Raw genomic sequence first — 27,593 nt, 5'->3', positions numbered from 1 at the left:
GAAGGGCAAGCACCAATAGGTGCCAGCCTTTCCTATATTCCTCCTCATCAGCCAGACCAATGATCATGGTAAGACAAATTAATATTTGGCATAATAAGTTGGCTACTGCTTAATCAGCAAAGTCACATTCGGGGATCAAATCATCCCTTATCCTAATTCAAGTACCTTATTGTTATAGGGGGACTATCAGAGGATTATGGGGCATAGGTGGAAGGATAATCCGCCCAACCCCATGTGAAGACATCTGAGGACTTGCATCTGGGTCTCCAAGGATCTACAGGTGCTGCCTCTCCCTCAGCTTAAACCCAAAGGTACTAAATATTGTTGGTATTAATTAGATTAAATTGTTAATATACATGTATCTATCTTAAAATTTAGGCGGAATACCAGGACAATATTTAATTTATAGAGCCCTGCAAAACTATATAATTGGATTATTTTCCAAAGGCTTGTTGTGTGTTTACCAGTTACCAAATAAATATCTTTATTTTTATAAAATATGGTTTCCATTAATTATATAATATAATAAGGGGTCTGTATAGTGTAATATAATAGTAAATAAACTACATAAAGGACATAAGTATTTATTTACAGTTTATTGCTATGATTAAAATGATTCAGATGTAGTAGCATAAGTGTTTTCTTGTTCATATGGGATGGCGTCCATAGCCCTTCTTAGGACTTCATCTGGTCAAAATTTCATCTTGCCCTCTCTTCGGTCTTCTTACTTCTGTCTTCTGTACTCTGTGTTCCTTGTTCTCCTTACTTCTGCCCCCACTTGTTTCATAAAACAGGCATCGCCTTTTGGAAGTCTTATTTCCTCATTGGCTATTATTAGCCATGCCCAAGAAGATGAGACTAAAATGTTTGGTGCAACTGTTGCTCACCGTTGCTATGGTACCAAGTTATGGATAGCCTATTGAGAAGACTTGAAGATGCTGAAATATTCGTGCAAGCATTTGCTGACGATGGAGTGATCCTCATTATTGGAAATTTTAGGAGTACCATCATGGAACTAATGCAAGTCGCATGTAATGTAGTACAGACATAATGAAATGAGATAATGAGTGCACTGAAATGAAGCTTTCAGTAAACCCACTGAAGACAGTGTTGATTCTATTTACTAGAAAGCAGAAATTAGGTCATCGAATCATCAACAAGATCCAAAGGATGACCTGTATGACATAAATGGAGCATTTCACACAACACCTGTGTTCTTATGTGTTTAACTTTTTTTTTTTAAATGTAAAATTTAAATTTGTTATAACACCACCTCGAGAAACCCTACAATATGATTTCTTATAGCAACAGGCAAAATCAGTTTTGAAAACCATTTAGCAACAAAATGAAAACAAAAAAAAAAACGATATTAAAACCAAGAGAAAAAGTTATTGAGTTGAGAAAGATCATAACTTAAAGTCTTTCTTTTTAATTTTGGTTCCTTACCTGTCCTCAAATTCGTTTTCCTACTGTACAAATATATAGTTTATTCAATTTCAGTGAAATGTTCCAGGATTGAGCAGGTCAATATAAATATAATTTGTCCCATATACATTTCATTTAGGCACATTTTCACTTGGCAAACATTTATTTAATACAAAGATAAGTGAGAGTAATAAATATTAGAATTATTCATACTAACATTAGAATAAATATTTAGAAACATAAAATAAGTAATTCAGATTATACGCTCAATAAATAAAAGTAGATACACAATATGTATACATATATATTTAAAAATTAAATAACATTTTGTTTCATATTTTTATAAAAATTTACAATCATCTTTTCTAAAATATCATAATGATAGAAATATTTACACATTAAAAATATAAAAATAATTTACAATTATATTTCTAATTGAGCACTAAATAGATACAAACATTTTCAATTAAATCTTTGAAACAAAATATAATTATAATTCTATTTAATACTAAAGATATTTTTATAATATAAAATTACAGTCTATATAATATATATAATAATAAGTCTTTATAACAAAAAAGTTTTGAAATTACTAAAATCCGGTAACAATGGGTACTTTTGTTCCGACAAGATGAATAACGAACATTATATAACCTATGTACAAGTTTATTTTCCAGAAACATATGTAAGTCTAGTTTTTGGCAGAAAGATACACTGTCTATGAGAGGAGAAAGGAGAAGTAGGTATGATCAATAAAAGAAATTCACAAGTTTTACATGAAGACAAGTGAATGAAAGTTAACTTTAGTTTCAGGAAATAGAACATATGTTTTAATTTAAAATTGTATTGAAATAGAGGATGTTATTTCAAATCCTCCTTCTCTATTTGTTGATGTCGTGCAGCTGTGGCTTACCTTGAGGATGTTATTGCCTGGGTCTGGTGATGCCGAAGAAACATAACATATTCCAGTTCCATTCTCTGGTGTGAACTCTCTGACATATTTCACACCGCTTCGGCTTGTTTCAACTACTTTCACATGTAACCTATCGTTTACGTTGTCACAATAAAAAGAAAACTGGTCTATGTAATCTTCTTTTGAGACAAGCAAAGCTAAACAAAATCAAAAGATAACCTTATTAGAATAAAAAAAGTGAAAGTACATAAACAGAAACATGCAGAAATTAACAATTTTTAATGACAAATTTATCCAGTATATAAACAAATAGTTGGTCAACTAACCAAAAATTAAAAGAACATTTAAGATTAAAATAACTAGAAAACCAATTTAAAAAATAATTAAGAAATAGTAATAGATTTAAAAAAAATATTTCAGTGATATCTTTGTCAAAGCTAAAATAATGTTCAATATTACAACTGAACAATAAATCAAAGAAAAGCATTAATAATGAAAATTAATTAGAATTTGTAATTAACACAAATATTAATAATTACAATTACCCCTCCCTCTGTGATTACAACTGTAAATCTAAGCACACTCAAGATGGATTCTTTTATTGACTTACAAATTTGAATACTTGTTTTTATAAAAAAAATCCAGTATATATATTAATCAAATCCAATTGAGTATAAAATAGAGAGCAAAAAGTTACCCTTTGATGTAAAGTATATGACAAGACCTTGATTTTTTAAAGTAATAACAATTTTTAAATAATCAATAGCATGAAATTAAAGAAATTAATTTAATTAATTTAAAGAAATAAAAATTGTGTTTAAAAGTTAAATTTGACCCTTACATATGAACTGAGCAAATATTTGATGGAAAACATAGTTAAATTTTAAATTAATCAGTTTCGAATTAATTAATTTATATTTATGTAATGGGTTCTACTATCTCTACATATATAGGTAATCCATTTTGAAAGAGTTTTTCTTGAAATTGTTTAAAAAGTTCTGAACTAACCCTGCTATTAATTACTAAAAGTTCAAGCTTCAAGGCTTCAAATGCTAGGTGCACAGGGAAAGAAAGTCCATCATCAAAAAACCTAATCCAATCCCACTGATGGAGCATTTAAAAAAAAAAAAAGTAACAGCAATGTTTCTAATATATATTAAATAAATAATTATCTTGAGAATGCCATCTTATTCTTCCATAATGGATATAGTGCTTATTTGTTAATCATAGCATGATGATGAAATGATTTATGTTATTATTATTATTTATAATAACATAAATAATTGTATATAATTGAGTAATAATTGTAAAATAATGTATTATTATTTAGACTAAGAATACGGCAAGAACTGTTTTCACAATAAAAAAAAAACCCATCGGAATACAGAAGAATATTTGTGATAATCAAGCAGTGATATTTGGAGCCTTAATCAGATAAAATTAATTTATAAAAGTTAAAACATTGCTAAATAAATTTTTCCTTATTTTAAATGAGAAGTAAAGAGAAAATAATTGTGTTAAATAAAGTTTATTTAAATGCTTAGTAAAACAAATATTTCTTTTTCTTTTCTTCTCCTAGTCAAATATGTTTTTCAACAGTATGATTGGATTTACCATCAGTCTCGTGGCTCACTAAATGAGCAAATAATGATGTGGAGTTATCTTCATACTGATTATCTGAGTATGGATGAAAATTATACACCCCATCATCGTTCTGATCATCTCTTTTTTTGTTCATTAACTGGGTCCAAGTAATTCGCTCCGAATTAGTTAATGATAGTCGGCCCATCCCAGCCGCTTCTCTAGATTCCAGGAGAACCCTTGCAGACCTAGATTCTTCTTTAGATCTTGGGCCTGCTAACACTGCATTTCCCCAAGTGGGAGCTGAAAAAAATCAATGCGTTAAATTGAAAGTAAAATAAAAATTAAAAAAAAATCTTTAAGAATAGTTTATTTATTTATGTATTTGTCATTCAATGTGAATTCACTTTAATACTTTTAAAACTAAAAACATTAACTTATTTAAATTTAAATACTAACTGTGACGCAATTTTTCTTGTACAAGTTTCATAGCAGCGACTGCATCTTCGATTGGACAGTGCCCAAGTTTATCTTCGGTTTGAATTCTTAGTGATAAGAATTCTTCAACAAGAACTTTCAGCTTTGTTTTGCGGTATTTTACACCAGACAAGTTGAAGATTACAGAAGTGTCGATCACGTATGGGTGCATCATCTACAAGAAAAAAGTATAATTATTATTATTTAGTTTCAGGCTTATACATCTACAAAATTGTAAAAATACATCTAATATTTATACAGTGAATCAATGTCATAAAACAGTTCATTCTAATATAGAATAATATACAACACAAGTCCAGTTTGGGTCCAAATATTTGATGGCAATAATGTTACTAACAACTAAAACTTTCAGATTGCAGAGTAAAAACAACTAAGTAGTAAAGGTGTTCCTATCGCCTAATTGCACCCACATGTGCAGCTGCTGAATGATGAGATATTACATATGAGTTGATCACATAGGATGATGATGAAGGATGTTGTAATGTATACATGATATCAGCTTTGTTGAGTAACATTAAGGAATAACTTAGTGCTTTAAATTAAGAGAGGTTCCCCTTCCCTTATCAAGCTCTCATCATCTAATCATAATAAAAAATTAAAAGTACAAGCAATACATACATACAACACACACACAGAAAGGAATAATAAAAAAATCGATCGCAGTGCTCGCATCACACATCATTCACAAAGAAATATAAAAGTTCACTAAAATATACATTCTACTCTTGACAATTTATTCAATGCTAAATTGTAATAGAATCAAGATTAAAATAATAAGAATGATTTAATAGATTTATTAGTCATCCTGTCAACTGAAAAGGCTTGTATACAAAGTAAAATGATATAGAAATATAATTATATATTTATTAATACTTATATATGTATATTATAACAGAAATTAAATTATAACTATAATTTTCAGTTTAACCTGTGATGGACACGGAAAAACTAGACATTATTTAGACCACAGTTCATAATTTTACCACACTGTGAAAGGGTTACTATAAATTATGTGAAATTAAAAAACTATTTACTAACTGTGGAAATATGAAAAAAATTCTACTAACTAAATGGAAAACCCCTTTCCTCCCAATTAACAGTCAAACTTGTGTTAGAACAAACCTATTTATGTGTTTTTCATCATTCTCCATTTCCTACAACTTCAGATGTTACATTTTATTTTTTCTAAAATCTTTGGCTTTCCAATGATATATATTGCCTCTACATTACTATTCTTATTTCCGCAAATGTTTTCAGCCTGGAAAAAATTTTTCCTTTTATCTTCTTAAGATAATTATCAAATCCTTCCATAATTTATATTTAACCATTTTTCATTACTAATCGAAACGTGAGATGGGTAATTATTTCAAATAAACAAAATTAGAGGTACTTTAGAGGAAAAAAAAAATTTGACATTTAAGCCTTTTAAACTATTTCAATGAGAATAAGACCTATCTGATATTAAATATCTCTTCATTGTACATTGATTTACCGAGTTTTATTAAAATTTCTAGAGCTGTTTTTTGAAGAAAAAATAAAAGTGTAAAATCAATTATGTACAGTGGCACATTCTCTAAGTTGATTTTAACATAAGTGTTGCTGATATATCCCAGGCATTCCCAGCCCTTAATATGTAATTACATTTTTGTACAATTTTGGTATGCACGCACACACACACACACACACACACACACACAAAAAGAAAAAAAAAGAAGAACCGGATGGTCACTGGGCTACATTAGCAAAAGAAGAGAGAAATCATACTCTTTACTTTAAGATGACAAAGATGCAGAATGCTTCACCTTCTGGAAGATGGACCTATATAATACCAAATATATCAACATGAATATCCTGAAAAAACAGGGAGGTAGGTTACAGAGCATGGCTATTTCAGGGCCTACTCGGCCCGCTTCAAACTGGAGGACACATAATTGTGCCCAATTTGTTAATCTGTCGATGAAACAGTGGAACATTTTTTCTTCTATTGTTTAGGTTTTGCTCAAGAAAAAGAAAAGCTAGACATGAAAGTTGGCAAGAAATCAGTCGCTTTCATGATGACTAGGCAGGAGAATTGGAATGCTGCAGCAGACTATGCAGCACAAATCATCAAAAGGCTCACAACATAAGAGCAATGGCTTACCTTAAATAAGATGTCCAGACAAGAAGTAGGTATACAGACCTTCTGTCTAAGGCATGTGAATAAATGCTTGACAACAGTTCTGTGGGGTGGTAAAGAATTTAGAGGAGGTTTTTTAGTGGTTAAGAATCTCACACAGTTGTGTGACTTTTTATTTGTTGCATTCTGTCTTATAAAAGGTGAGACTTGGTTATTTAAATTCAGAGGACCTCAAAAAATCAAATTTGAAATTTTTTACGATTGCAGCTATATGTGCCATATGTAGGTAAATAAAAAGGATAAATGATTAAAAAGAAAAATAGTAAGCAAATATAAAATTAAATTATGAATGTGGAATGTAATAGAGATATATTGTTTTTAGAAGAATTATAATAAAAATGTGGAAAAAATTAAGAAACAAAAACCATGCAAAGGAGTTTCTTGAATAATAGTATGTTTTAAAAATATTATCCACAATAAAATACCTGATGAAACTTACCTCTTTTATTAAGCTTGGACAAATGTTTTGATTTAATTATTTATTTGAGCCCTTTACTTGACAGAATGACTAACTACAATGTCAATACTTAAGTACTTTTAATATTTTTAGCTGAAAAATTCTTATTTTTCGTTTGCAGAGGTAAGGCAGAAATACTAAAATATAGTTTAATTTATAAGTTTAATAAAATTCTACTCTCAACCATTTATTAAATATTACGTGTTATAGAATCAACATTAAAAATAGTAAGACTCATTTTATGTAGTTAGTCATTCTGTCAATTCAAAGGCTCATTTTATATTTCAAAATCTGCAACACTTCTCAAGACAAAAAAAAATGGGCTGTTTGAATATCATCACCTCAACAAAAATAAATTACAAAATATCAATTCAACTTACTTGCATAGCCTTTAAGTCATTGCTTAAAGACTGTCCTATTAGAATGACATCTGGTGGACAAATAGCTCGAATGTCTGCCTGAACATCTTCTAAACGAGTATTCACATTCTTCAACATAGAAGGTGTGATGCCAGAGTGTTGTGTCAAATAATTAATAATAGGATTGTAGGGCTTCACTAAGGTTTCATAAACAATCTGAAATGTAGACATTTGTTGAAATGAAAACCAAATTTGTAATTCAATCATGATATTACAAGCAGTATGAGTCACAGTTTTTTATTCATGTCTTCATTTTTTACTTCAAGTCTATCAACAGAATATATGTACTATTAGTACAAATATGTGCTTACTATACAATTTTCAATTGAGCATTGGTCAGTTTCATATCATCTGGTAGTGATGAAGAAGATATTGAATAAAAACCAATTAAATGTGACTTATTCTTCTTGTTATCATTATAATAGAATTATGTAATAAATAATAACTTGACTTACATTCGAATTTTCATCGACGATGCAAATTCGCGTTAATTCGTGGCCATATGCTGTACTGCACATCTCACAGTCAACAGCCCACATAGGCGAATTGTCAGACACTTCGGAATAACTATCCCTTGTGAACACGAAATCAGCAAATCTAAAAAAAAATTACGTAGACAATAAGTTATTAAGTCAAAATATAGATATCTCTAAAAAACTTCAAATCCTTTGAAAAATATCACCTTTCTAAGATTATTTATTTGAGAGAAATTGTATTAAGAATAAATAAATAACTTTGTAATATACAACAATGATAGAAAGTTTTAAATGACTAGATAATTTTTAAACATCTTAATGATCCATTAAAGCTTGAAAAATTGTTCCACTTGCACACACATGTCTTGACAATTTCATAAGTATTTTTATGAAAATGCTTTATATATTTCTATGTATTTGTTAGACAATAAAAGTTGGAGGGTCAGAAATGAAAACACTATTTTGTAACATTATACTTTTATCACTTATCATTAAGTCACAATTTGATTTGATTTTGTCAATATGTTTAAAAATTTTTTCTTAATTAAAGGTAATCACAGAGCCAAAATATGTGAGTTACGCTGTATTCCAGAGAACTTTGTACTTGAATTTTATACTCTTCCTCATTTTGTATTCTAATTGTCTAACTTCTATTTATTAATTATTTATTAATTTATTAATAATCTATCTATTAATTATTAATTTTAGCTATTTTGCTACTTTATTAAACAAAATTTAATTTTTATAAGATATTTTTCAAAGGTTGAAATAATTTCAATTAAATTCAGATTCAACATTGTAAAAGATGGAATATATTAAAAATAGTAAATGTTTAGGACAATAACGTTAAAAGAATTGAACATTTCATATGATCCTTCACATTGATGGTTCATCCATGTGATCAAGGAGAAGTTTTTGAAGGGTGTAGATGTGATCAAGAAGAGAAGGGTTTCAAAAGTGGATTAAAAGGAAAACACAAAGTACGTGTACAATTTCTTTTAATGTGTACAAACCATTCGACCTGTATCGTATAGGCCTTCATCAGGAACAAGAAATTAAAGTATACAAATAGCAAAGAAAAAAATACTGCTATAGTAAGAAATGCAAAGAAAAATATAGAATAATTGTATCGTATACTCAGAAATATATGAAATATTGTATGAAAATATGAAAATTATATATGTTTCCAAGAATTGGTGGAGCTCAAGTTCAAATAAAATAATGTTGGAATTATTTTTATTTTTACTGCTATTTTGTTTTCCTTGCAACAAACCCCTTGCTTCTACACTACTTGCATGTTAGTAAATTACTTAGCTTGACCCTAATGAGGCCTAAAATTTAAACCAAAATGTCAGGATACATTAATAGAAGTTTAACACTTATTATATGTTTTTTCTCTTGACCGCATCCCCAATAAAAGTTTTGATTATTCATAACTTAATAAAACATTTTACTTTTGTTCTCAACATCCAATCTATACCCACATTCTCTGTCTCTGTAATGTATATTTCAAATACGAAAAATAAACATTTGACAATGTGATCTTTTTTTAGGCAGTTTTCAAAATTTTGCTCAACTTTGGCAGAATGTAGCTCCAGAACCAATGCTTACGGCATAAAAATTCAAACTAAATTTTTCTGTGTACCCATTTATACAGGAAGTTTTTCTAGAAAAGTACGAATAAAACGATATGTATTACAACAATTCAGTAAACTCGAACCTTTTGTTGTTTTTGAGTACTAAGGACACTAAGAGGGACAAATGAAAAACATGATAGTTTTCTGGAAGATTATTATTGATTGACCGTGTGTAAAGATGAAAGGAATATGGTCCGGGTGTGGTAAAAAAAAACTATTTCATTGAGCCAACGTTTCGCCCCACGTTGCAGGGCTTCGTCAGGGCTATTTTGACGGACTTTTGTTTTGACTGCCGTCAAAATAGCCCTGACGAAGCCCTGCAGGGCAAAAGGTTGGCTCAATAAAATAGTTTTTTTTTACCTCACCCGGACCATATTCCTTTCATGATAGTTTTCCTATTGATATACCAGGCAATCATCTCTAAGGTAACTCTTTTTTTTTTTCAAAAAAAATCAAGATTTCTTTGACATTACCCCTGAATAAGTAATTTTTTTTTAACTGACTGTATACTAATCATCAACTAAGTAATTATTTTAAAAAAGATAAAATTCAAGCTATAAATAAATCCATCGACATTGCTTATCTAGTTAGTAGATAAAAACTAAACAGAAAAAAAATTTATAAACATGTACCTTTGCTGACGTTCTTCATCTAATAGAAGTGGGAAATCTTCCTCAGCCATTTCCCAAGGGCTGAGAAGGAGTAGTTTTCTGGAGAACTTGTCCTTTTGTCTTTTATACATTGTAGATTCAGTGTTATTTGCTTGAATATCTTCCTTTCGAATACTTTCAGCAGCTTTATTGCACTTAGCAGTGATTGGAAAAATAGTCTTGAAAGTTTTAAATACGTCACCTGACTTATAAGCTTCTTTTAAAGATCCGTATTCTGAAAAATAGATAATTTATATTTAGTTTAATAATGGATTTAAAAATAAATCTGTACCACTACAACCATGAAGGCTCATTGGTTCAGTACTTAGTAATGAATTATCAATATTATATTGAACAATCCCAACGGTTGTGCAAAGAAATTAGCTGCCATAGCCAGATTATATACAATTTCCACAGAGAAAAAACAAAATATTTGATGGATATCATTAACAGTTAAAAGCAGCAGAAATGTTTTAGAGTTCACAAGAAAAAAATGAGATAAAATTGCTTAATGTTTAATTCCAGAAGTAAAGACCAACCATAAAATAATAATGCAATGACAATCATAATAATTGAGGACAAAAACAAAAAACAAAACATAAAACTGAGGAAATATTAAACATATTATTGTAAAATTATACTATAAAATAAAAGAAATACCAATTAGGAAAAGGGAATGGATAAATTTATGAAAAATCGTGACATTAATTGATTTATAAAAGACCTTGTATACATAGTATCAGAGCCATATAAAGGGCCTTGTGCACTCAGTGGAAGTTTAAAAAATCTGCACCCTACAATAGCGGGGGGAGGTACTGATTTGAACAATTTTTTTATGTCTGTAACATTAAATTGGTTTCAATATAAAAAAACACTGTTATTATCAAAGAAAAGCTAAACCTTAATTCGAATATGGTTTATTTTAAAATGAAAATGGATTCATGATTAATTTTGCACCCTCCTTGTACTTGGACCTTTGGTGGGGTCCATCTCGCCACCCCTAGCAACAGCCCTCCCGGTAATGCAGTACAATCCTAAATAATAAGTAATTTTGGGATTGTAGCTAAGATTAACTTTATTTTCTAAACTACTCCTACATGGTCAGCCTGACTTACTTCTTAATGACATATGATACAGTAAGCATCTTGGGCAAAATATCTTTCAAAACATTAAGCTTGGGATGGATAGATGGGAACTATCCCATAAGAAAGTGCGATAGAGACATTTAAAAAAATATCCTTTTCAAGATATCATAATGAGCTGCAATCATAATTCAAAAATATCAAGAAGAAAGAAAAATTACTTAAGAAACACGTCAGTTCAGTATCAAACAATATTATGTTAAGCTGGGCAGGACATATGGCTAAAAGTGTCCCTAAGTGCTGGTAACTGTGAATGCCCATAATAGGTAGATCTCTGAGCAAACTAAAAACCAGATGGGCACACAAAGTTTACTTTAAAACAAGAAACCACAGAACTTGTGTAATTACAGAAAAACAATAGCCCAAGATAGCAAAAGGCGAAGAAAGCTGGTTAATGAAACAAAAGATTGGCAAAAAAGTATTTTTAGTAGGTATTACCAATTATAATAGTAATAGTAATAATGGTGGAATGGAAAAGCAAGTCTCTGCATGGGAAATTCTACAGCCAACTGAACGAAGCCTCCAAAGATCAGTTGAATGGCTAAAAGCTGGAAGGCTATTCTCCGAGACAGAGGGATTCGTGGTAGCAATTCAAGATCAGGTTATTGCCACCAGATCATATAGGAAGCATGTGCTAAAAGACGCAACAGCATCGGATAAGTGTCGATTATGCTTGGTAGCGCTGGGATCAATCCAACATATCACAGGGGGATGTGGAGTGTTGGCTGGTACTGAATATTTACAGAGGCACAGCAATGTGGCCAAAATTTTGCATCAGGCACTGGCGATAAAGTACAACTTAATTGAAGATAAGAGCCCATACTACAAGTACCACCCAAATAGACTCCTCCAAAAAGGTCCTCTCAAGCTCTATTGGGATGAATCAATAAATCGCCATAATAAACCAGATATCCTCCTTATTGATCTAAGAACAAAGAAAGTGGAACTAATTGATGGAATCCCAAACGATAATAATATAAGCTCTACTGTGGAAGAAAAACTAAGGAAATATCTGAAATTGGCGATTGAATTGAAGGAACTGTATCACTTGGAGGGAGTTACCACAACTCCAATCATAATATCCACCAATGGCCTCTTACCAAAATCCACAGTGGTAGACGTGAATGGTTTGGGAGTTCCTGTTGATGTACTAAGAGAGGCTCAACAGTCAGTTCTCTTTGACACAGCATGTATAGTGCGAAAGGTTTTATTTGAAGAGAAAATAAATAAACAAAATATGAAGGTGGTTAGACTTCTAGGTCTCCCATCTCAGATACTCGATCCGCAATAGTGAGAACACATAATAATAATAATAATAATAATAATGACAAAGGGTTAATAAACCCAAAGGTTTGATGCTGAAACCACCAATCGTTCTCTACTCCTCTAGTCCCCTACTACTAGTCTACCCCTCAGACATTTATTTACCTATTGGTTTAATGTTTTTTAACATTTTAGGAATCTCCTTGTGTAACTAAGTACCACATTCTGACACACCCATCTTATTCGCCACAATGCTCTAACTTGAAATATATTTACTGGGTGCAGATCCCCCAATTCAGCATTATGTAGCCTTCTTCTAAAATCTCCATTTAACTCGACCTTTTTTGGTCCGAATATTTTACATAATACTTTATTTTCAAAAAAACTTGAGACTGTTCTACCCTTAGCGTAACAGGCCATATTTTGAATCAATAAAGAACAGTAGAAAGGTTTATAGTTTGGTAAATCTTAGCTTTTAAGATTTTGGACAGAGTTAAATTAAAGTTAAAGTTAAAAAACAACAAGCATTTCTGCCTTTGACCTCATATTTATTTCCTCATCAATTTAGTTTTTTAGTTATTGTAGAACCTGAACACTTAAACCTATCTATCTGTTCAAATGTATTTCCTCCTTATATCAATTCAATAAGAAATTTAAAATTTGACCTATTCTGTATAACTCAAAGCAGTAAATTAACATGCTTATTGTGAAGACAAGTCAAATTGTAGTAGGAATATGTTACAACACCAACTACAAGTTATCTTATAGTTTTTTTTTACTAGCCATACTTGAGCAGCTACGAATTTCATATTATTGGTATACAAATATGGCAAGCAAATAAACCAACTACATGATAACAGCCAAGACAATAATGAAAACTATGAGGGAATTTCGGTAGATCCAGTAAAACCAGTTCACAAGTTGAATAAAAATACCTAAAGCCAACAGAGTTTAGAAATCTAAATATATACTAAAATAAAGGACCAAAAAAAAAGTTTTGGACTTTTGTCTTTCAAAATTAAAACTAATACAGAAACTGAAAAGAAAATTATGTAAATGTAAAATTAATAATAAGATAAGATCTCACTTAGGTCTAACTAAAAAATGTACAAATGCCACAATATATAATAAGTTTACAATAAAATTTAAGTATTGACAAAGCATTGATCAGCTGATGGTTGTTAAATAGCTGATCAAACAAAAGAGGGAAAATCTCACAAAATTACGCAGGGAGAACAACAATATAAATTTTGTCAATGATAACGGCAGGATATACAGTTAGACATAAAATTGAAGGAAAGAAGAAACAAAATAAATAGATTAATATAAATAGTATACTAATGAGATACCAGTGATCAAAAAAAGTATTCGTACACCATTTATTTTTTAGTTTAATACACTTTATTTTCGTTTAAAAAAATATTAAAGTTTTTACTGTGCAATTCTCTTTAATTATTTGGAAAGAGTTTAATTATTGGAAAAAGCAATTATTTGGCTTTCATGAAAAATACAAAATCTAAATTAAAAATGTAATTATATTTTTTAAAAAAAGTATTTCTGAGCCAAAAAAAGTATTCATATAAGTCAACATTGAGAAGTTTTAAGTAATCCTCAGGTCAAAGCAATTCCAGGACTGGTTTTGGATTAGTAGGTTCAAAGAGTAACTGATAGCCTAACTAATAGCAATACATCAAGCCAGTTAAGACTTCGCAGCTCCCACAATGGGTTGTAAAACATGTGAATTGAGTTCCGTCATTAAAGATGGAATTGTTTCCTTATTCCAACAAGGTTCCAGTTTTTCAGAGATTTGTAAATGCACTAAACATGGTCATTCCACTGTACAATATATAATAAAAAAGTTTAAAAGTAGATTTACTGACAATATAAAACGCTCAGGGTGGCCTAAAATGATAACTACTAGGGAAGCCATTAATATTGTACGAGTAGCTGCAAAAAATCCAAATATTAGTGCAAGGGAATTGACAGAACATTTAGAAATAATGTCAAGTCAGTTACATCTCAAACTATAAGAAATGTACTTCATAACGCAGGCTACACAGGAAGATCACCCAGGAAGAAGCCATTTATTACAGAGAAAAACCGGCTCAGGATGTTGAATTTTGCTAAAGAAAACACTAACAAGCCTTTGGAATTTTGGAAAAATATTTTGTTCTCAGATGAGAGAAAATTTAACATTTTTGGATCTGATGGGAAGAGATATGTGTGGAGGAAACCCAAAATGGTACAGCATCGAAAGAACATTGTTCCCACAATTAAGCACAGAGGCAGTTCTATAATAATATTTTGGGGCTGCTAAGCTGGGCAGGGGTTGAAGAACTGCACATAATCAATGGTATTATGACAGCAGACATTTATGTAGACATATTGCATTGCAATTTAAATAAAAGTGTTACAAAACTAGGGATTGAAAAAACTTATTTATTTCAGCAAGATAATGATCCTAAACACACCACAAGAAAAACAAGTGAATGGTTATTTTACAATGCCCATAGGGTATTTTCTACACCTCCTCAGTCTCCCGATATGAACCTAATTGGGAATTTATGGGCTCTATTGAAAAAAAAAAGTTCCGACTTTTACATGTTCAAATAGGAAAGAACTAATAGTGAAGTTGAAGACAGCGTAGAATGAAGTCAAATAGGTGATTCAAAACCAGGTGAAGTCGATGCCTAGAAGGTTTCAGGCTATAGTAAATGCCAAGGGACTTCACACAAAATATTGATATCAGTTATTTACAATTTTTTGATAATATTGAAATAATACTTACCAATATGAATACATTTTTGGCCCCCAAAAAACATGTTTTTTTAAATATAATAATTATATTTGTAATTTATGTCTGGTTATTTTCATGTAAATACTTATTTTTCAAAAAGAGTTGCACAGAAAAAATGTAATAATGTTTGACTAAAATAAAGCATGGAACCTATTTTCGTTCAATGTTGATCTGTCTAATTCACAGATCAACATTGAACGAAATCAAGAAACATGGAAAGCTCCTCTAAAAGCAACGCTACCAGGACAATATCCACCTGGAGCAGAATATGATTAAATAAGTGTAGCAACATAACATTACCAAATTAAAAATGTCCTAAACTTCTAGGAAGCAAGATAGAATTGTCACCTTATCAAAAGATCAGATTTGAAAGTCAAATTAACTCACAAAAGTGAGTCAAACAAGAAAAGATCAAGAAAGTACCAACTGAAATAAGATAACTCCTACAAAGGATAAATCTCATCTTCCTTATCTCTCCTTATTATTCCTCTTAAACTTGCAGAATTTAAATATCAAAGCTCTTTATTCAGTGATTTGATGACTATTAAAAAAATAAACAGAAACTACCATATGAAGCACCAAAACTGAAATTATGTCAAATAATTTTCAATTACTTATACTTAAAACAAGCCAAAAATTAATACCAACACAAACATTGATTTTATCTCCTCTACCCTTGCTAACTACAAATATTGAAGAAACCTTTAAAACTAAATAAATCTATTTTATTAATTCAAAATTCATTAATATTTCAAAAAAAGGAAGGCTTTTACTTAATCAGAAAGTCCTGTTTCTTAAATAATGGTAATAACAAGATTCATCATTCATTCAGAATGAACAACCAAGATAAAAAAAGAAAAAAATAGAAGGCGGGGGATACAGGCCGTAAGTAGGAGCAAGTACATTGGCAGGTTCCTAGCCCTGAATTGTACCATAAGACAATAAATCACTTCCTACTTATAACTCAGTAGGAAAATAACAATGAAAAAGGAATTTAGTTAGACTATTTCTTCTTATCTTCTAGAGATGGCCAGCCAAGTAAATATTACAATATTCAAAATCAATCAACTGAAAAGATTTTCATTCTGAATTATTCTGATTTTGACGGAATAAGACCTCAAATGACAGTTCATCAACAAAATAATAGATATACTAATATATGCTATTAGGTAGTATGGCCATTTTATATCTAGCACAACATAAACAAGAATTACATTTTTCATGCAAATTAACTTTATTATTTTCAATAAAGTATTATAACTAACTTCATAAATCATTTATTAAACTAAAAAATAAATGGTGTATGAGTACTTTTTTGATCGGCTCCAAAAAGGGTCTTTCCTGCATTTATATAAAAACACACTTATAGTGTAATTGTGACAGGTTGAACACTGCAGATTCATACAATCCAGTGCTCTTCGACATACTTTCAGTACAAAAGCACACATAATACAAAAATGACCATGTATGTGGAAATTACTACTAACTCATTTTCTGATACGAATATTTAGATTTTTCTGTCTAATTCACAGATCAACATTGAACGAAATCAAGAAACATGGAAAGCTCCACTAGAAGCAATGGCAAAAATTTATGATTTGATTACTATTAACTATAACAAAATAAACAGAAACTACCACTTAAAGCACCAAAACTGAAATTATGTCAAATATTTTCAATTGCTTAAAACAAGCCAAAAATTAATACCTACACAAATGTTGATTTTATCTCCTCTACCCCTGCTAACTACAAATGTTGAACCAACCTTCAAAACTAAATAAATCTATTTTATTCATTCAAAATTCATTAATATTTTAAAAAAGGAAGGCTTTTACTTAATCAGAAAGTCCTGTTTCTTAAATAATGGTAATGACAATGTTCATTCTGAACAACCAAGATAAAAAAATAAAAAAAAAGAAAAACTCCCCTAAAACTACACAGTTTGCAATATAAATAAAGTAAAGAAAAATAAGATAAAATGGATCCAAAGATAAACTTCATCAATCAGTCATTCAATTTATTTTACGATTTAATAAAGCTCCAAACCTCTGGAAATTATCCCATGAAAAAGATATAGCTGGACAAAAATTAGCAAGAGCTAAAAATATAGTTAACATATTATAATATAGACATAATACAGATAACAAATTATTGTTATTATAGAAGCAATTTTTAATTAATAATGAACTATTAATAAATAAAAATTGTAACATAACAGCTATTTGACTTAGCAATAATTTCAGATACTATTAGTTTTTGCTCAACTTTGAATGTAAAATACCAATAAGGCAATTTAACAAATGCTAATTAAAAATATATATATATTTACAAAGATGTTTATTCTTGTTTCAAAGACACTAATTATAAACATTATCATTAGAAAAGGTTGGCAAAAATAAAAAAATAAGGAGACTTACCTTGGACAGAATCTTGGACAGAATCTCAACACAAACTCAGGAGATGTAACCAGTACCAGAGCTGGAGGCGAAGTGAGCCATCATAAGAAAGAAGTTAGGACCACAGTCTTAAGGGGGTGGGGGATGGAGGGTGGGGGTGGGGGTGGGGTACAAGTCCATAAGTAGGGGCAGGTACATTGGCTGGTTCCCTTAGCCCATTAGCCCTGAATTGCACCATAAGACCATAAAACACTTCCTACTTATAGCTCAGTAGGAAAGTAACAATGAAAAAAGAATTTAGTTAGACTATTTCTTCTTATCTTCTAGAGACGTCCAGCCAAGTAAATATTATAATATTCAAAACCAATCAAGTGGAAAGATTTCCACTCCAAATTATTCTGATTTAGATGGAATAAGACCTCAACTGACAGCTCATCAACAAAATAATATATATACTAATAAATGCTATTAGGTAGTATGGCCATTTTATATCTAGCACAATATAAACAAGAATTACATTTTTCATGAAAATTAACTTTATTATTTTTAATGAAGTAATAAAACAAACTTCATAAACTGTTTATTAAACTAAAAAATAAATTGTGTACGAATACTTTTTTTTATCACTGCATGAAAACAAAAAAGGAACAATACAAATAATTACACTATTTATCATCACCTTCTTTGATATACAGCAAACCATTTATAAACTAATTAGGTCCAAAGAGACAATAATAATAGAAATTATGTTCATGAATGCAATAAAAATAATATCTTAAAAATTTTAAACTTCCAAAATAAAACAAAGATAGAGCAAGTATGAAACTCACTGATGCAGTTGAAAATTTAACATAATATTAATCAAACAGTTGGATTTTATTATATCCTCCCTCATTATTACTACTAGGTTTATAAACCAATTATGACTACTAGAATATTATTATTAACAATATAATACTATTCTATAATATAATAATTACCTGAAACAAGCTTTTGTTTTTGACTATTGGTTAAGGAAACAAGTGCCAGTTCCCTTACTAAATCACCACCATATTGCAACGGAGTTAAGACTTCTAATTTCTTCTCAAATTGTGAAAGAGTTTTTAATTCTGCTTCTTTTTCTAAATATTCTTTTAGACCAGCACCCTCAATTATCATAAATATACGACGCTCCAACTTTTGATACTTTTTACAATTTATCCACCTAGAAATAATCAAATAGATTAACTAAATTACCGTAATAGGTGGAAGTTAAAACTTCACTAAATGATTTATGTACTTATTATGACTGACACATAGCCTGCAGAAAAGTAAATAATATTCTATTATATAATCTATTTCAAACTTACATATTATAATGTAGCTGTTGGTTGTCATAAGATTGGAATCAGCTTAATATAGCCTTAATAATAAACAAAATGAATTATAACTATTGAACAAAGAAGTTAAAAACTCCTTTCCATAACTATAAAGAATTATAACAAGATAGAATTGAAAAACTATTGTCTTATTAAATTACTTTTGAGAAAAAAATTCAAGTAAGATTATTCCACATTTTGATCAGTGATGTCAAAAAATCAATCTTTCAAAGTTAATCTATTTAAAACTATTTCTATATTTGAATAATTTTTTAACAGGAAATTGAAAGCATGGGAGAACATTCAACTTTTTAACTATGGAGAAAGAACATTTTTTCTGCAAAAATTAATGGGTAGAGAATGAAAGGATTATAAAAGCTTACTATTTAAGTCTTAAAGTCGATTGATTCAACTAATCTACTAAACCAACAAATCCATTTTTCATACCCTTTTATAAGAAAAAGGAAATGTAAAGTTAGTAATCCATTTACTGTAATCTTACATTCACTTTTTAAATCGTAAGAGCTAACAAAGTGACTTGAAGACAGAAAAGGAATAGGTCTTTCTCTTTGACATAAACTCCTGTAGTCATCATCAACTCAACCTCATAGTACAAGAGCCCAAGAGGAGAAAAAAGGCAGTTATTTCACCCCAATTTTTTATTACTTTAATGAAAACTATGTATAATAACTAGTGAAAATTTATGAGTCTGCCAAGCATGTGTAGGGGGAATAAAAAATGGCAGCTGTTTCAAAAAGTTAAAAATAATTAATTTTTTTATCGGAACTCTATATCGTTTAAACACCAACAACAATAGAAAATCTAAGAGTTTTTAAGATATAGAGCTCCGAATGAAAAATTGATGTTTTTTTAAGGTTTTGAAACAGCCGCCATTTTGTATTCCCCCTACCAATACTTGGCAGATTCATCAGTTTTGACTAGTGATTATACCTAGTTTTCATTAAAGAAATAAAAAATTGGGGTGAGATAACTGCCTTTTTTTCTTCCTGGCTCTTGTACTATCAAAGTAAAATCTTATTATTACTATTTTACAAAATAATAACCATCATAATCACGACTTTTAACTTAAATTATTTCATTTGCAAACTAAAAGAAAGAGTAAATATATATAACTCACCTACTGGGGCCTTTTGTGCTCATATGAGCAAAAAGGGAAGTAAGGATGAAATGCTGGAAGTCATCGAAGGGTAATGGCACTCGTTGAGATCCAGGTAAACTAAGAGATGCTGCTTCACCAACTTCATTCAGCTCCAAAAAGGGTCTTTCCTGCATTTATATAAAAATACACTTATAGTGTAATTGTGACAGGTTGAACACTGCAGATTCATACAATGCAGTACTCTTCAACATACTCTCAGTATGAAAGCATACATAATACAAAAATGACAGTGTATGTGGAAATTACTACAAACTAATTTTCTGATACTAATATTTAAATTTTTCGGTCTAATTCACAAATCAAAATTGAGCGAAATCAAGAAGCATGGAAAGCTCAACTAAGAGCAACACAAACTACCAGAACAATATTGACCTGGAGTAGAACATCATCAAATAAGCAAAGAAACATAACATTATCAAAATAAAAATGTCCTAAACTTCGAGGAACAAGATAGAAGGTGACAAAAAAGATCAGATTTGAAAGTCAAATTAACTTGATTAGACAGAAGTTAGTCAAACTAGACAAAATCAAGAAAGATTGGAAACTAACAACTGAAATAAGATAACTCTTACAAAGGATAAATCTCATCTTCTTTATCTCTCCTTTCTATTCCTCTTAAACTTGCAGGAATCTAATCCCAAAGCTCTTTATTCGGTGATTTGATGACTATTAACTATAACAAAATAAACAGAAACTACCACATGAAGTACCAAAACTGAAATTATGTCACATAATTTTCAATTAATTAAAACTAAGATCCACTGACCAGACCCTTCTAGATCATTGAGCTCGAAAGGAAAAGAAGGTACTGCTCTATGAATCGACAAGATTAACTACACCATGATCTGCAATTTACAACATCACATAAGAGAACGATTATTAAACTGCAATCTGGACTGAACCAGAGCTTAAAGAAAAAAGCAATTAAGGAATGGTAAGATTAGTAAAACAGCGAATTTTAACAAAAAGGAAAGACTATTATCAAGTCCAGCCAACTGTAAACCTTGCCCCTTTGTTTCTCCTGAACCTGGAACGAAACCAAAAATATGTAGTTCAATAATAAGACTACAAACAAATCATAGATGCACATAGAAATATCTCAGCCTCATGAAAATCAAGATTTCAGTAATTTTGAATTATGCAAAGTTTCAGAAGATCCACACACTACATTCTATTTAGATGTCAAATAGAGGTTTGTTGTCTGAAGCTGAGGTTTCATTTCTAACAAAGACTAAAAAAAGAACAAGAGAATTAGAACACTTTTTAGAAAAACTCAATGTAGAATTTAGTGAAGTTTAATCATGCATAAATTGAAATATAAAATGAATTTTGACCAAATAGGATTTGGCAACAAACCTTCAAGGTCATTGATGTAATGAAAATAAATTCATAAATGATAAGCACTAAAAGAGCTGAGTAGCAAGTTTAAACCTAGAACTTCCTCAAAATAAAAAAATAAATCAAAATTAAAACAGAGAAGCAGTGCATTCTACTAGTTACTTTACACTGTTTTCTTTTCTTTTACTACATTTTCAATCACACTAAAATTGTGTATATTTTTACTGACACTTAAAATTATTTTATCATGACATGAGTGCAGTAAACTTTTATTAACCTAACAAGGGTGCAGCAAAAATTGCATAGACCAAGAAGGGTGCCATGGAAAAAAAGTTTGGAATCCGCTTTTGCGATCAATTATTCAGTGCATAATACATCTCAATACATAAAATAACTAAATGGAAAAAAGTAAGAAAAAGTGTCCATGTTGTAGGGATGTAGATCCTACTGAGAAAAAAGCACAAATAACAAGTACAATGCTAACAAGCCTAATGACAGTAGATATATGTATGCTGTAGTACACATTGAAGTTTTCGCTAATTTCTAAAATAACCTGGGTCAATCCTGATATAGGAACATAATTTATAAAAAAAAAAAATATTCAGTATTAGGTACTAATAACTTATAAATAGGCTAGTAAACCATTAAATCCCTCTTTCCAAATGGCTAAAAATTAAATCCAGAGAAATATTAAGAAACATTTTTGATATTTATAATATTAGAAGAGTTTTACAACTCTATTGTGTTACATTGAACATATTGGTCCCTCTTCATCAATGAAGAGGAAATTACTTATTCCAAACGCCCAAAATTCAGAGCTCATACATTGGTAACAAACAATTAAGACAATAAATGAATTGATGGAAAAAATAAGTATATACATTTAAAAATAATATCCTTACATGTCTTATCCTTTTCCTCATTTTAAGTAGCTTGTTCAACTCAGAAATTTGTTCTTCGGTAAGTAGACTTCTATCCTGTCTAATCTGAACCTGAAAAATATATATTTTTATCAATAGCTTTATATTCACAAAAAAAAAAAAAAAAATGTTATTGAATTGTCACATACATTTTCATCATCATTCCCTGCGATGCCATTAAGGGGAAAGAGAAAATCCCGCTTCATTCGTTTAGGAGTTGGTTCCTCAAAGTTTTTCTGGAATTTTTTACTAGAAGGATCTTTAACAGGTAACCCACTGGAAGCTGAATTTATGCTCGACTTCTAAAATTAGTATATTATAATAATTTGTTCTCGACAACAAATAATAGAAAAAATAATCAATAAATACTACCTTACGATCTTGATCATTTAAACTACTTATTTCCAACAGTGCTTTTAATTTCTTCTTTTTATTTTCCTTCCTTTGAAGTTTTTTTAGATTACGCTTGTTATGCTCCAACATACTGGAAAACCCTGTAAAATTAATTCCGTCAGAATTATACATAATTAATAAATTCAAAGTTAAGGGTAAAATAGGTTTCAATGCCTTTTAAAACAACTAAAATACATGAAATACTTACATTAATTTAGATCTTTTTACAATTTTTTTTTTTTGAATTATAAAACCTTTAACTGAAAACAGATACTAGCGTTAGCAATAAAGCGCTATTTTCTTGGTAGAAAATAGCTAACATCATTAAAACTGTTTAAAGATGTAATTATCCGTCAAAAACATATAAAAATTATAGGTGTTAAAATTCATCTATCACGTGGATAGATAACCCCCACACCAAAACATTACCTCCCGCTAACTATGCAGTTAAAGTTTTACCAGCGAGCTAATCCACTGACTCAGAAAATACTTAACAATTTTGTTCTCATATGAAATTAACTTCGTCTAAAAGTGTGAAATAAAAACTTTTGCTATATCAGTTTTTAGGTATTCATGCCCAAAGTAAAATTATTCAACCAAAAACTGAACTAAAAACCTAATTTATATTTTTTACAGTATAAAATCAAAACGCTCATAATAATGACTGCAACTAAACATCTAAGGTTTCCAAGACAGTACCTTCTCTAATACAGCTGTCTAATTGTAATACAATGATCCTGTAATTTACCTACCTTTCTTTACGCAGATGTTATGAGTAGATAAATAAAACTTAAATGTAATCGTTGTTTGCTAATATTATATTTTAATATACAGAGGTTTTTTTATTTGTTGTAGAATCAGAGTTGGTTTCTGTAGAAACTTAGATCCGCTGGTTATTAGGTAACCAGGTTTTCTTTGTTGGTTATAATTGCCTCGAAGCTAGAGAGCAGATTCTTGAATTGTATCGTCTTCCTTTTAGAGAACAAAGAAGTGGGCTTAACGATGGGCGACATGTAATAGATATATTAATATCAATATACAATAGGAGTACAATTGATGAGAACATAATCTGTCTTTATTTAGGAGGTTACTTGAGTATAGACCAATAGGTATAAATAATAATCAAATTACAACTATTTAAACCACAGAAATAAATAATGACAGCAACAGAATTTAAATTAAACACACAACAAATTTAATGTATATAAAGCAATCGCCCCTGTGGCTAACCCTTTGCTCCCGCACTCCTCTCCAGTTAAAAGTTAGTTCTCGTTTGGACCTATAATTGTAATAGAAAAAAAGTTAACGATACGTCGGTGCTGAAACCTTTAAGCCTGTCCTCCCTTTCAGAAGATAATATTTATATTCTTTACATCTATGTACCTATACTTGCACTATAAGTTATATGTAGATCTACAGTAAGAGGAAGGATTGTGATCAAGAAAAATTCGGAACCTCAGTTTCCAACAGAATTACGCGTTTAATTTCAGGGCTTTGGGATGGTGATTCAATTTACATTTTTCCTATGTCTTCATCAATTACCGAGATATGTGCGAATTAAATATATAATCGACCGTCATTTTAAAAATAAAAACGGGTGGAAAAAATATTTATTTTTTGTCATTAGGAATCATTACTCGCCCATTAATTTATTTTTGGTTTCACTCATTCCAATGTAAAGCGCTGCTCAGAAAGATCAAAAACTATTGACCTGAACAAATGATAATTGGAAGGGATGATGTCTAATGATGTCTAATGACGTCGGGTGGGGTATGACTTCCCAAATAGGTTTTGACCTACATGTGGACGAATATTATCATGTAGGAGAGGAATTTTGTCGGGTCTGGAGTAGTAATGGGTGCGTTTTTCCTCAAATACTCGGCTCCATCTCATTAATTTTGTTCGGTAGAGACATTCATCAATGGTTTCACTTGGGTGGAGTTACTCATAATACACGGCACCAAGCTGATTCCATCGAATACACTACATGAGTTTTTTCCATGAATATTCCGTTTTGTTGTTGATGATGAAGAATGGCCTGGTGGTTACCATGATTTTCTCTTTGGGTTTTAGTAGCAGACCCACATTCACTTGGTAAGCAGTATTCCACAAATGCAAAATCAGCATTCAACGTCTCTTGGCTTCAGTTCACATGGAACCCATCCTTGTTTTTGAATCATTCTAACGTTATGAAATTCCTTGTCGAATCCCTTCTAATGTAAACGTAAGTTCTTTTCGCGTTAGATCTTTCTTCAATAATACTTCCAAATACACGTCTTATTACACTTCGGCCTTCACTACTTTCTTTGTCTTCCATGTAAAGCTTGCCGTTTTTGAACTTTTCAACCTCACCATATCCTTCTTCTGCAAGCAATTGATGCGATTCAAATTTCTTCAAATGAAAGTAAATCAAAAGTTTCCTCAAATAACGCCAATCTGGCCTTACAATTTTCGAACGAAAAAATTTGATGTGATGCTCACATGCAGTAACTAATACCTTATGGTTATGTTGTTACCAGATGACCAAACTTACTATATGTTTTACATCTGGCAATTTGAACAAAACCTGTTTTTCGCAGCCTCACCATATGCTTCGACAAGCAATCGATGCGCCTCGGCTTAATATTCAAATGTTAATTTTATAATATAAACTGGTTGTCATAGAAACAGGTAGAATAATCAAACTGCCGACATAACGTCTCAAGATATACGGAAAATTTTTGTTGCATGTTGAAAATCTCCGTTGGCCAATTACAATATAACTCTTTTGACGTGAGGTTTGGAAAAACTTTCAAAAGGCATTGGGGCGAGATGGGAGGATATCGTACGCCCAACCGAAACCTGGTGAGGATAGAAAAGCCGTGTCCCCCTGGATTTTTGCGAATATAGGCAGCAATGATTAATTCACAAAAATTATCAAACGTACTTACTGTGTTCATACTCCTCTAATTATAATGTTTTGTAGATACTATACTATACTCTTATATTAGTTATAGCTCTGAGTGTAAAATGTAGTGTATAGTTAGTAGTGGTAGTGGAGGCATGCCCGTCCGTAAAGAATAATCCATACAAAAAATACATTAATGGCTGATTTTCTAAGAATCTTCAATTCACAATTGAGGCATTCCTCACTTTTTCAAGCTGGTATATCTCAACACTGAATGAAATATGAATAGCTGAAGAAACTAAAAATAAATGTCTAATGCTACACAAAAGTGTAGATACAAAAGACCAGAATGTTTCGTGAAATAATTTTTAGAAAATTTGAATTTATAATATTGGTACTAAGTTATGGTGACTGTTTGTTGAAGGTAAAACTTAAATTAACAAACATCTTAATAATGTAAAGGTTACCATATTTAGAATCGAGTGAGTATCTCACTCAAATGATGAAAGCTTTAAAAAATCGACTTACCTTGCATTGAGATTCACACTTGTGAATATATAATTATAAATTATCTAGGAGAGGATTAAAAGCCACTTTAAATAAACTTATTTCTGAAGGTTACTATGACGATTGTGAGTATTTTAAAGATTGGTTATCCGAAGGTAGTATTAAAGATATTAGTTACCTTGACAAAATACTTTTTTTTCTCTCTCTACAACGAACTTTAAAAAATAAAATATCTTTAATGCACTATTTTAACATATTTGAGAAAAATTAATCACGGAAATTTTACTTGACCTAAGAAAAAGCTAAGTTGGTTTCCTTTTCTGTAGTTGAAGAAAATAATTGTCTCGCCAATATTTGAAATAAATATTGGTTCCAAAATCAGGAGTTATACTAGGCTATAACTTTTCTAACCTATTCGTCAATATTGCAATAATCTCATTTCAGGATCAATTCCCAATGTCATTTGCGCTGAAATATGCTAGATTTTGAATTTCATTTAATTTAACGGTGTACGATTGCATTTTTTTCTAAAATATTCAATACGGAGAGGTGAGTAAAAATTGCTTGATGCGATCTAGGGAGGCATGTTTCCAAAACTGACACAAAAAAATATTGACGCGCTCCGTGTGATAATTTAATTTTCTTAAACCGAATCTTTATTGAAAATTTGAAATTGGAGAATGGCAATCATTGAACACCAAATGTTCAAAGGGCTACTTGATTACATTCCATATTTTTGAAAATCCCGCTCTTCGTCCAGTTCACATTAGTACACATTCTTATGTGACGGATTTTGACTCTATTTGCCGTATTGAATTTTTCAAAATGATTAGTGAACCTGTAAGACTTGTAGATGCTAGCTGTATTCAATAGAGACAATCGATTAAGGATATTGCTTTAAGTTGCACTCTCTCTCTCTCTCTATATATATATATGTATATATATATCTGTACCTCGGAGGGTTACAACACTATGTCCAGTAGTAATTCACATGCTTCAGATGGATAAAACACCAAGGTGTTCTATCCCTCTAAATGAAAGTGGGCTTGGTGTTGTTTTAAAACATGCTATATCCGGTTCTAACTGGTTTTGGACATAGTGCTCTATTCCTCTAAGAAATATGAGGAAAAGCTGATTTTAACTCTGTAAAAAAGTCAATATGGAAAAAAATGGACATAGT

At 30.4% G+C, this 27,593-nt stretch overlaps 1 protein-coding gene across 2 annotated transcripts in view; it reads right to left on the bottom strand.

Annotated features, from left to right (window-relative positions):
• Rexo5 (RNA exonuclease 5) overlaps positions 1-26,456 on the bottom strand; it is a 30,225-nt gene extending 3,769 nt beyond the window's left edge. Inside the window, exons 1-12 of one of the 2 annotated variants that reach the window (XM_014423853.3) lie at positions 26,435-26,456; positions 22,999-23,120; positions 22,776-22,928; positions 22,609-22,698; positions 20,327-20,475; positions 18,811-19,034; positions 10,215-10,467; positions 7,925-8,066; positions 7,431-7,625; positions 4,379-4,571; positions 3,953-4,222; positions 2,339-2,535 (exon numbers count right to left, since the gene is read on the bottom strand). In XM_014423853.3, coding sequence (XP_014279339.1) covers positions 2,339-2,535; positions 3,953-4,222; positions 4,379-4,571; positions 7,431-7,625; positions 7,925-8,066; positions 10,215-10,467; positions 18,811-19,034; positions 20,327-20,475; positions 22,609-22,698; positions 22,776-22,928; positions 22,999-23,120; positions 26,435-26,441 — 1,995 coding nt within the window. In that variant the 5' untranslated portion in view covers positions 26,442-26,456. Of the gene's footprint in view, positions 1-2,338; positions 2,536-3,952; positions 4,223-4,378; positions 4,572-7,430; positions 7,626-7,924; positions 8,067-10,214; positions 10,468-18,810; positions 19,035-20,326; positions 20,476-22,608; positions 22,699-22,775; positions 22,929-22,998; positions 23,121-23,227; positions 23,687-26,434 lie in introns of those variants that run through there. The other variant, XM_014423854.3, reaches the window with a different exon arrangement.
• Positions 26,457-27,593: the final 1,137 nt, after the last annotated feature.

This window comes from Halyomorpha halys, unplaced genomic scaffold (genome assembly GCF_000696795.3).
Source record: "Halyomorpha halys isolate HHAL.00 unplaced genomic scaffold, Hhal_1.1 Scaffold441.1, whole genome shotgun sequence".
In the NCBI taxonomy this organism is placed as follows: Eukaryota; Metazoa; Arthropoda; class Insecta; order Hemiptera; family Pentatomidae; genus Halyomorpha; species Halyomorpha halys.
The sequence above is the reverse complement of the archived record's forward strand: the minus strand, read 5'-3'. Positions and strand labels throughout refer to the sequence as shown.